Source organism: Haplochromis burtoni, unplaced genomic scaffold (assembly GCF_018398535.1).
Source record: "Haplochromis burtoni strain Fernald_Lab_line unplaced genomic scaffold, NCSU_Asbu1 Contig_981, whole genome shotgun sequence".
Lineage (NCBI taxonomy): Eukaryota > Metazoa > Chordata > Actinopteri > Cichliformes > Cichlidae > Haplochromis > Haplochromis burtoni.
This window is the reverse complement of record NW_024583342.1, coordinates 1-11,304: the sequence shown is the minus strand read 5'-3', so window position 1 is coordinate 11,304 and position 11,304 is coordinate 1. Positions and strand designations below refer to the sequence as shown.

At 48.5% G+C, this 11,304-nt stretch overlaps 1 protein-coding gene and 1 long non-coding RNA gene across 5 annotated transcripts in view; both read left to right on the top strand.

Moving 5' to 3' along the window:
* LOC121812957 (sialic acid-binding Ig-like lectin 14) overlaps positions 1-4,143 on the top strand; it is a 32,665-nt gene extending 28,522 nt beyond the window's left edge. The window contains exons 4-7 of one of the 4 annotated variants that reach the window (XM_042216243.1): positions 1-100; positions 255-566; positions 2,068-2,145; positions 2,441-3,215. In XM_042216243.1, the coding sequence (XP_042072177.1) occupies positions 1-100; positions 255-566; positions 2,068-2,145; positions 2,441-2,787 (837 nt within the window). In that variant the 3' untranslated portion in view covers positions 2,788-3,215. The other 3 variants (XM_042216246.1, XM_042216244.1, XM_042216245.1) reach the window with 3 other exon arrangements.
* A 4,131-nt stretch (positions 4,144-8,274) lies between these two features.
* Positions 8,275-11,284, top strand: LOC102312128. The gene is made up of 6 exons (XR_006053431.1): positions 8,275-8,323; positions 8,478-8,789; positions 9,373-9,636; positions 10,237-10,500; positions 10,587-10,683; positions 10,775-11,284. It is a non-coding gene; the product is annotated as a B-cell receptor CD22 (long non-coding RNA).
* Positions 11,285-11,304: the final 20 nt, after the last annotated feature.

The window sequence follows — 11,304 nt, the reverse complement described above, 5'->3', positions numbered from 1 at the left end:
ACACGTCTCCTTCAAAGTGCTAAATACTATTTCAGACTGGAGTGTGATAATGCACTGAAATACAGTTTTACCCAAGCTGGTGTAGATATTTCACTCATAGGTAAGATATTTTGTTTTCATCCATTTACTGACAATTCATGAATAAATTACACTTGTGGAACTGCTTTGAGCTTGCTCTGAATTCACTGGATTTTACTCAGCATATAAAAACTGAAACTGCTGCTCATTGACTGACCAGAATGTCTTCCCACCAGCTGCTCCTCCCTCACCGACTCTGACTCCATCCACACTGAAAGTGAAGGAGGGAGCCTCAGTGAGTCTGACGTGCTCTGCTCCAGCTCCATGTTGGTCTCATCCTCCAGCTCTGACATGGAGCCCTAACCTGGGTCAGAGTCAGGAGACACTGCAGGAGAATCAGGACAAAACTAAAGTCAGGACCTCTGTTATGAATTTCACTGCTTCTCACCTCCATCATGGAAATAAAATCTCCTGCACTGCTGTCTACCAGAAACAAGATGGTAGCCCTGATGTCACTGCTGAAGCAAGTTTAACTCCTGATATTTCATGTGAGTTTATTTTTCTCTTAAACTAATGTAATGATTTACTTTTTTCTGTGACGATCACCTGTCCATCACCCTTTTCATTTCCACCTCAGATACTGAACTTGACTTTAAAGCACTTGTTAAAGCCCAAAAAAGATGACACAAGAAAACAGAGCTGAAAAACTGAAGATGAAGTAATCAAAATACAAGCAAACTACTAGGCTGCAAACATAAAAACAAAATAGATGAAGAAGTGCTATTGCAGCTGTTTCAGACTGAAACAGTCCTGCCGTGGTCATCCTGCATCACAGCATCAGTCTGTAGTTATCACTGCAGGTGATGATCTCCAGAGTGAATCAAAAGTTGTAACTTCTCCATCTGTGGCTGTAGTTCAGGAGGTAGCATAGGTCGTCTACTAATTGGAAGTTTGTGGTTGCAGACTGGCTGCTCCAGGCTGCATGTAGACTTGGGCAAGATACTAACCCTGAGGTGCTCTCCGATACATTCATCAGGATGTGAATATAAGATAGAAAGCACTTGTGCAAAAAAAGTTTATAAAAATCTCTTTGTATAAATGGGTGAATGAGGCCAGCTGTATAAAGCTCTTGGAGTGCTCAGAGTGCAAAAGTGCCAGATGAAAACCAGTCATTTTACCATCTTCTTTGTCTAATCCTCTTGAGTAATGTGGTCTGTGTGTGGATCCTTTTGGAGCAGCCACAGTTGCTGCGGTGTCCTGAATTGATTGGTGGGTTTTCTCTTCTGCTGAGAGCCTTCTGCTGATAACATGTGAGAGAAGAGCAGGTGTGAGCAAACAGAATCCATAAATCATGACAATAGTTTGATTTCTGCTGTGATAATGACATTTAGATGATTACATTGTCTGTCATTAAAATTGGGTGTAGCAGGAAGCCTGGATGTCAGATGTCCTGATGTCCTGATGGAGACAGACATGATACTCAAAATATAACATAACTTTAAAAAAAAAACTCAAAAAAAAACTTAAACTGGAGGAATGACAAAACACACAGCTAGGGAAACGGTAGATCGCGACATGGACACAGAGAAACACAGGGCTTAAATACACAGAGGGAGCAATCAGGGAATGGGTAACAGGAGGGAAACACAGCTGGGGCAAATCAGGCCTAACGAGACAAGAGGAAGCAAAACCAGACACATTAACATCAGATATGGACTTTCAAAGTAAAACAGGAAACATAACACAGACTCACAGGCAGGCACTATAACAAAGGGAACAGAGACACTGACTGGATGTGGGGATACAGCAGAAAGGGGAGACAGCAACATGGAACACAGACAGAAAACCAGAACACTAAAACTCTAACCAAACCCCACCCAGAGAACCTAAACTAAGAATAATCCTAAAACCCATAAAGCAAAGCTAGAATATAATGAAATAACAAAATCAAAGAACCAAAAACACAAAACACTGGGTCAACGACCCAGGGACCCTAACATTCCTTGGTTAACAAATAATCATGTAAACTGTTTCCTGTGTAAACTTCAGATTCCCTTAAACTTCACTCTCTTGCAACAAAGATGGCTGCAACTCTGACTTTTCTTCTCGTTAGTTCTCTGCTGCAGGGTGAGTGAAAGAAACTCAAAATCTACTTTGCGTAAACATGATTAAAGTTGATAATAATAATACACTATTGTTAATTTTAATCATTTACTTAAATTATCTGACATCAGTATTCAAGATGAATGTGCAGTAAAGTACCAAGGCTTTTTATTGATGAGATATTTAACAGTAAAAGTGTTTTGTATTAGCATCTGAATTCAATACTGAGTCGTTGTAACATGATAAATATGAAGGAAGAGATAAAACTGTTTGGGTTTTTGTTGTTATTGTTGTTGTTTTTTATCGTGTTGTGTTTCAGGTGCACTGTGTGGAACGTTCAACATTAAAATGCCACAGAAGATAAATGTTTTGAGAGGATCCTGTGTGAACATCCCCTGCTCCTTCGATGTAGAGACAAGATTTGAAAATAACTTAGATGATTCATGTAAAGCATATTGGAGTGATTCATCTTCATTTTCCACTGAAAATGCAAAACTAAAGCCAACTAAAGAAATGACAGGAGACTTAACAAAGAAAGACTGCACCACAACTGTCATTAATGCAAGTTATCTTCAAAGTGATAAATATGTAATGACCTGGCTGGGGTTGTTAGCCAGGTGCATTCTGGGTATTGTGTTGTCTCTGTGTTTTCTATCGTTCTGCTAGTTCCTATGTGTTTGATTTGCATGTTGTGTTAGTGTTATGTTAATGTAAGCCACAGTGAAGTTGATGTGTGTTCTGTGGAGTGGGTTGAATTGGCATGGTTGGCTGACACCGCGACTCTATGTGGTGGGAGCGTGATAGGGGTTCGGTGTCAGCAGTGTTACGTTGTTGTTGAAAAAGATGGTGAATAAATGCCTGGTGTGAACCACTACTGCCTCCTGCTGGATTATTCGGGAATTACCAGTCTGCTGCTGAGACGCTCGGGGTCGTGCGGTGTATGAGGCACGAGCGCTCTCCATTCGCTGTAAAGTTTAGCGATAGCTGCTAGCGCCCTGCTAGCCGTTTTAGCTAGTGAGCAGTTTAGCCAGTTTAGCTCCACTAACCCACGGTCGTTACAATTGGTGTCAGAAGTGGGATTCTGAGTGTCTAGCAGACACTATGGAGCCGACCATAGGCGAATTAGAGCGTGTAATCCGAGACAACTGCTCGCTTTTGGAAAGCATGGCTGCCGAGACCCAGCGGAGAAGACCCGAGCTGGGGCGGCCAGAGGGCCGCAGCGCGCCCCGGAACAGCCTCCCCCTGCGACGGGAGGGGGGTCCTGGGGCCGCACCACCGCTTCCTGGCAGGACGGCTGCTAAGCTACAGCACTACACTGGGGCGACGCAGCTGGAGCCGTACCTGGCCCAAGTCACGCTGGCTGCCACTCACAACGGGTGGGGTCAAGAAGAGACTGCCACCCACCTGGCGCTTGCACTGGAGGGCCCGGCGCTCCAGGTTCTACTGGACCTGCCCCCAGAGGAGCAGCGCGACCTCCAGGCTCTAACCACGGCGCTCGACAGACGGTTTGGACAGAGACCACCAGCCGAACAGAGCAGGGAGGAGCTGACTCGCCGACGCCGACGCGAGGGAGAGAGCCTGGGGTCCTTTGCTGCGGACGTCCGCCTCTATGCCCGACGGGGCTATCCGACATTCCCAGGAGCGGCACGAGAGGAGCTGGGTCTCCACGCCTTCCTGAGGGGCCTCACACCGGAGAGGCTGCGACAGCATGTCCGGCTGTCATCCCCCCGAGACCTGGAGGAGGCATTGAGGGAGGCAGAGCGGGCTGAGGAGGTGCTGCGGGGCGAGCCAGTGACCCGACGATCGGTCAGGGTGGTCGAGCGAGAGATGAGCGCGTCCCAGTCGGATGAAGAGGAGGAGGCCAGACGAGCCCAATCAGAGGCAGTTCCCCGTCGGAGGCGCCGGACGGACTGCTGTTATCGGTGCGGGGAACCCGGTCACCTCGCCCGGAACTGTCCCGCACCTAGTCCTCGGAGCCGAGTGACATCACCGACGGGAAACGGCCACGGGGTGGGACAGTGAGGGAACCCCCACCCCAATCATTAAACCCTCTCCGTGACGCTCATCCCGTGGTGGGCCGCTGTGGGTCCACCCGTGGACTGTACCTGGACTGTACAATTGATGGACGGTCTTGCCGGGCCCTGGTAGACACGGGGTCCACCATCTGCTTGCTGCGGAGGGGGGTGCTTCCGGAGACGGGCGGCTCATTGCCGAGAGACTGGACCCCTACCCACACAGCATTGTACACTGTCACGGGAGAAAAGACTGTGATGCCGGGGAAAAAGACTCTGCAGGTGGTGGTGGGAACGAACAGTGTGAACCATGAGTTCTGGCTTGCCGACATAACAGACGAGTGCATTGTTGGACTGGACTTGCTGGCCCACTGGGGGGCACGGGTCGATGTGCCGGGAGTTGCCATCCACCTGGGTGCTGAGACCGTGCAACTCCAAGTGGGCCGCGGTAGCCAGGGACAGACCCCCACCCCACCAGCACCCCCAAAGCCTTCGCGCCCCACAGCTCCATGCCACAGCCAGGGGCCGAGGGCGGCAAGGGTGCGGAAGAGGACCCAGGGGGCGAACCTAAGCAGGGCCAACATCCCGCAGCCAGAGTCGCCGCCTAGCTCGGCAGTCTCCCCGTCACCTGAGACTGTAGCAGCAGTAGAGGAGCTTGGGCGGCGGAGTGGGGTACACCTCAGTGCGACACAGCAGCGGCAGCTGCAGAGCCTCTTGGCAGAGTTTATGGACACTTTTGCCGCCAGGGAAGAGGACTGCACAAGGACGGGCCTGGTGCAGCACACTATAGACACTGGAGCAGCTGCTCCAATCCGGCTGCGGCCCCACCGCCTGCCCCTCGCCAAACGCCAAGCTGCCGAGGAACTGATAAAAGAGATGGCAGCTAATGGCGTCATTGAACCCTCGGATAGTCCATGGGCCGCACCTGTGGTTATGGTGCGGAAGAAGACAGGGGGGTGGCGCCCTTGTGTGGACTACAGGCGTCTGAACGCGGTCACCCGCAAGGACTCCTACCCGTTACCTCGCATCGATGACGCACTGGATTACATCGCAGGGTCCAGTTGGTTCAGCTCGCTAGACCTCCGCAGTGGGTACTGGCAGGTGGAGCTCGCTGCCGAGGCACGGCCCAAGACTGCGTTCACCATAGGGCAAGGACTGTGGCAGTTTAAGGTGATGCCTTTTGGACTATGCAATGCACCAGCCACGTTCGAAAGGTTAATGGAAAGGGTCCTCAAAGACATCCCCCGTGCCCGCTGCGTGGTCTATTTGGATGACTTGCTGACTCATGCTAAGGACTTTGAACAGGCCGTGGCTAACCTACGAGAAGTTCTGACTGCCATCCGCGGGGCCGGACTAAAGCTGAACCCGGCCAAGTGCAACCTTCTTGCTCGCCAGGTGAAGTTCCTGGGACATATGGTGAGCGAAAAGGGGGTGGCTACTGACCCCGAGAAGGTGGTTGCTGTGGGGGACTGGCCTCCCCCATCGAACGTCGCCGAGCTACGAAGCTTCCTGGGGCTGGCCTCCTATTATAGGAGGTTTGTAAAAGACTTTGCCACCGTCGCTAGCCCCTTGCATCAGTTGACAAACAAGGGTCAGCGGTTTGCTTGGACAGGGGACTGTGCAACGGCCTTCGAGCAGCTGAAAGCTGCCCTGGTGAGTGCCCCGGTCTTGGCGTATCCTGACCCCAGCCAGCCTTTCCTTTTGGACACTGACGCCAGCAACGTGGGGGTTGGAGCGGTGCTCTCCCAGAGGGGAGAGGCTGAGGAGCGAGTGGTGGCATACTACAGCTGCAGCCTCAACCGGGCCGAGAGGAATTACTGTGTTACCCGGCGTGAACTGTTGGCTGTGGTCCTGGCGGTTCGTCATTTCCGACCTTACCTCCTGGGCACTAAGTTCCTGCTCAGGACAGACCACGCCAGCCTAACCTGGATGCTGAACTTTCGCCAGCCGGAGGGGCAGGTGGCCCGGTGGCTGGAAATACTACAAGAGTACGACTTTGAGGCCCAGCACCGCCCAGGACGGCAGCACGCCAACGCTGACGCCCTGTCCAGGCGCCCCTGTTCTGCAGATGAGTGCCGGTACTGCAGGCGCCTGGAAGAGCTGGACCGGGGTCCGACATCGGCAGCAGCAGAACCTGAGGGTGCAGATGAAGGGCAGGAACCTTTCACCACGGCGGAACTACAGCAACACCAGGTGAGCGATCCGGCGCTGGGGATGGTGAGGGACTGGATGGAGGCAGGGACACGGCCAGACTGGTCCGCCGTGTCTTCCCAGGGGCCCGAGACAAAGTCACTGTACTCCCAGTGGAACAGCCTGGAGCTCCATGGGGGCGTAATCTACCGGCGGTGGCGAGCACCAGACGGTGGAGGCGACATACTCCAGCTCCTGGTTCCCCGGGCCTTGCGGCCTGAGGTCCTCCGCTGGGTTCATGGGGCCGCAGGTACTGGCCATTTTGGGAATGGCAAGACGGTGCGACGGCTGAGGCGGCGGTTCTACTGGCCGGGGTGTCGCCAGGACGTGGAGATCCATGTTCACTGCTGTGACGACTGCACGGCGCAGAAAGGTCCCAGCCAGCGCTCCCATGCCCCGTTGCAGCAATACCTGGTTGGGGCGCCAATGGAGCGGATCGGAGTGGACATCCTGGGTCCGTTCCCTGTTACTGATGCCGGCAACCGGTACGTCCTGGTCGCGATGGATTATTTCTCAAAGTGGCCAGAGGCGTACGCGGTGCCGGATCAGAGCGCGGTGACGACGGCGCGGACTCTGGTGGATGAGATGTTCACGCGGTTTGGTGTACCGGAGGAGCTCCATAGCGACCAAGGGAGGAATTTTGAGAGCCAGGTGCTGGGAGAAGTGTGTCGGAGACTGGGGGTGAGAAAAACGAGGACCACCCCCCTCCATCCTCAGAGCGATGGTCTGGTTGAGCGGTTCAACCGCACGCTGGCCACCCAGCTGGCCATCCTGACCAGCCAACATCAGAGGGACTGGGACCAACACCTGCCCCTTGTTTTGTGGGCGTATCGAACAGCAGTGCAGGAGTCAAGTCAATGTACTCCTGCAGCGTTGATGTTCGGGAGGGAGCTCCGAACTCCGGTGGACTTGGTGTTCGGGGCGCCCCCTGAGCCAGAGATTGCTGGTGGTCCTGAGATGGATTACTTCCGGCGGCTCAGGGAGCGGTTGCACACGGTGCATCAACTGGCAAGACGGACATTGGAGGCAGCCGGGGCCCGCCAGAAACGGGCGTATGATACCCGTGCGCACGGTCCTATGCTGGGGGCCGGGGATCGGGTCTGGGTGTTCTGCCCCCAGAGGAAGCGGGGGTTGACCCCCAAGCTCATGAGCCATTGGCAAGGCCCGGGCGAGATCCTGGAACAGCTGTCGGAGGTGGTCTTCAGAGTCCGGATGCCGGGGCGGGGAAGGCGGGTGGTGCTACACAAGGACCGGCTGGCGCCATACCATCCGCTTGCCCCCAACCCGCAGGCTGGTGTGCAGCCTGGGGACTCCTCGCCCCCTACGCCCGGCCCGGATGGGGGCGCCATGGATTCCCAGTCGAGGCCGAAGCGTACTCGACGCCGGCCCGGACATTTGCTGGACTACAGTGTGGACAGTTAAGGTTGTGGGGACACTAAACCTTTTTGGGAGGGGGCTGTGTAATGACCTGGCTGGGGTTGTTAGCCAGGTGCATTCTGGGTATTGTGTTGTCTCTGTGTTTTCTATCGTTCTGCTAGTTCCTATGTGTTTGATTTGCATGTTGTGTTAGTGTTATGTTAATGTAAGCCACAGTGAAGTTGATGTGTGTTCTGTGGAGTGGGTTGAATTGGCATGGTTGGCTGACACCGCGACTCTATGTGGTGGGAGCGTGATAGGGGTTCGGTGTCAGCAGTGTTACGTTGTTGTTGAAAAAGATGGTGAATAAATGCCTGGTGTGAACCACTACTGCCTCCTGCTGGATTATTCGGGAATTACCAGTCTGCTGCTGAGACGCTCGGGGTCGTGCGGTGTATGAGGCACGAGCGCTCTCCATTCGCTGTAAAGTTTAGCGATAGCTGCTAGCGCCCTGCTAGCCGTTTTAGCTAGTGAGCAGTTTAGCCAGTTTAGCTCCACTAACCCACGGTCGTTACAATATTTCAGATGAGTGATAATGACTGAATACAGTTTTACCCAAGCTGGTGTAGATATTTCACTCATAGGTAAGATATTTTGTTTTCATCCATTTACTGACAATTCATGAATAAATTACACTTGTGGAACTGCTTTGAGCTTGCTCTGAATTCACTGGATTTTACTCAGCATATAAAAACTGAAACTGCTGCTCATTGACTGACCAGAATGTCTTCCCACCAGCTGCTCCTCCCTCACCGACTCTGACTCCATCCACACTGAAAGTGAAGGAGGGAGCCTCAGTGAGTCTGACGTGCTCTGCTCCAGCTCCATGTTGGTCTCATCCTCCAGCTCTGACATGGAGCCCTAACCTGGGTCAGAGTCAGGAGACACTGCAGGAGAATCAGGACAAAACTAAAGTCAGGACCTCTGTTATGAATTTCACTGCTTCTCACCTCCATCATGGAAATAAAATCTCCTGCACTGCTGTCTACAAGAAACAAGATGGTAGCCCTGATGTCACTGCTGAAGCAAGTTTAACTCCTGATATTTCATGTGAGTTTATTTTTTCTCTTCTAAACTGAAATTACAATAATATACTTTCTTGACTTGGTTTAAATTAGACATAAAATGGTTAGTAAATTACAGTGATGTTATGAGTATGCCATAACAACGTCTTTGGGTTTTATAAAATATAATGAAGACTTTAAAAGTTTGAATTTAATTTCATACTTTAATTTCATACATGCAGACTTTACACTGATGTGTGATCGTCTTAACGATGTACGTTTTTCTTTTGTTAGCTTTGTATTTTACTTTAGGATGTCTTCAAAACTAACAACACAAAACCACATTTAGTGAGTCATGTTGCACAGTGGTTTTTTCTTTAAACAGCTGCTTTTCATTTACTTCCTATTATAACATTATAGTGTTTCTAATTTAACTCACGAGCTTGTCTGAACTTTCAGATTCACTCTGAAGCTCGAACAAGAAAGTAGAATTGCAGTTTTATTTTAGACATTTGGCTTTGTGGTCTGTAATAAGTTCTATTAATAGTTCAGCTAAAGTGCAAAATGACCTTTGATGTTTGATTTACGTAATATTACATTTAACACATTATCATAATACTCATTTTTAGATTCACCCAAAGATGTACAAATTTCCATCAGTCCTTCTGCTCCAATATTAGAAAACCAAAAAGTGACTCTGACCTGCAGCAGTAATGCCAACCCAGCAGTAGAAAACTACACCTGGTACAGAGCTGATGGAGACCAGGAGACTTTTATTGGGACTGGAAGCTCTTTTAATGTTACCGTTTCAAAAGTCAAAAGTACATTTTTCTGCAAGGCTACAAATGAACTTGGATTTAAACGATCAAGCAACCTACAAATAAATGTTCAATGTATGTATTAATTTTCCATATTTACTCTTTACATATCACAACTAGAATTCTATTAATAGGATTGAAGGATGTATAATACATGAATTATTGTAATGAAACTAAAGCATTAACTGATCTTTGGGGTGGAGTTAAATAATGAGACTGACAATAATCACATTACAAGTAGTTAATTTAAGTATTGGTCATTAAAATGAGGAATTCCTGACAGCCACATTGTTAGGCACATAGTAAGAAGAACTAAAAAAAAATTCAAACTTTCTTCCGATAGCTCTAAATCTTTCATCAATAAATCAGTTAAAGATTAAAGACAGAAGAAAAGGTTATTTCATTTGACATGAACAGAGTCTTCAGAAAGAAAAGCCAAGAAAAACAACTTGTCATTTTTACTCTTCAGTTTCTGCTTAAGATGAAACCTTTATATTGGTGTGGTTTGCTCTCTGCTTTTAGAGGTACAATATTGTGTTTTGCACTCAAGAGTATTTAATATTATTTTAAAAAATATCTTTTGGGGCGCTACTGTATTACATATATTCACACTTACTCTGTAAATAAAACTGTCCTAACATTTCAGTCTGCATGTTTCTGTGCTCATTTTTTCAGATTCACCTAAAAACGTCACAGTTTCAGTCAGTCCTTCTGGTCCAGTACCAGAGAACCGCAACGTGACTCTGACCTGCAGCAGTAATGCCAACCCAGCAGTAGAAAAATACATGTGGTACAGAGCTGATGGAGACCAGGAAAATTATATTGGGACAGGAACTAGTTTAAGTACTAAAGTCTCCAGAGACAAAAGAAGATTTTTGTGCAAGGCTGAAAATGAGATCGGGGTTGGACGTTCTAACCTGACTCACCTTGATGTTCTGTGTATGTATCACACAATTAAAATATTTTAAGGTTTAAGCATAACTTGAGCAGCTATAATATATGCATGGTATCATTATTCATTGCAGATTGTGAAACACAGTGTGGATTTTACAGTGGAGTCCTTCCTTGGGTCCTTGCTGGTGTGTTTTTCAGTGTCAGCGTGATCTGTGCAGCTTTCCTTTGGTATGTTTTAAAACTGGTTGTTGATTAAAACTAAAAGTCCTGCAGATGTTTCCATAAAATATTTTTCAATAATTGTTTTGTATTCTTCTAGCAAAGTACAAAAGAATGTGAAGCCACAAGAAGAGGACAGAACTTACATGTCACTGAATCGTAGAAATGTTGGCTCTTCAGAGTATGATGTCATTAACACAACTCCAAAGTGACCTTCACTGATCCTTCAGGATCTATCTAATTTTGTTTTATTTTGTGTTTCCAGAGAAATAATTCTCAGTCACACTTCTCTTTATTAAATGCATTTAATAGCAACTGAGCGCTTATTCATCAGTTTTTTAAAGGGTGCTGGAGTTGCTCAGTTAAGTGGGATTGAGCAAATCCAGCAGAAAATGCTTCCTAAAGCTTTGATACTGACTATAATCCTGTTTGTTGATAATGTAAATTCATATTAAACTTAACAGCTTATAGTGTTTTTCTTTGGGGTTTTTTTTTTTATAATATTTTCATTTTGCATTCGATGTGAAAAAGCTGGGGCAGGGACATGATTATCAGTAGGTCACATAAGCTTTTAACAGCACTGTTTAGAAAATAGAGACATTAGTGATCTACACGGCTGCTCTTTTCTAC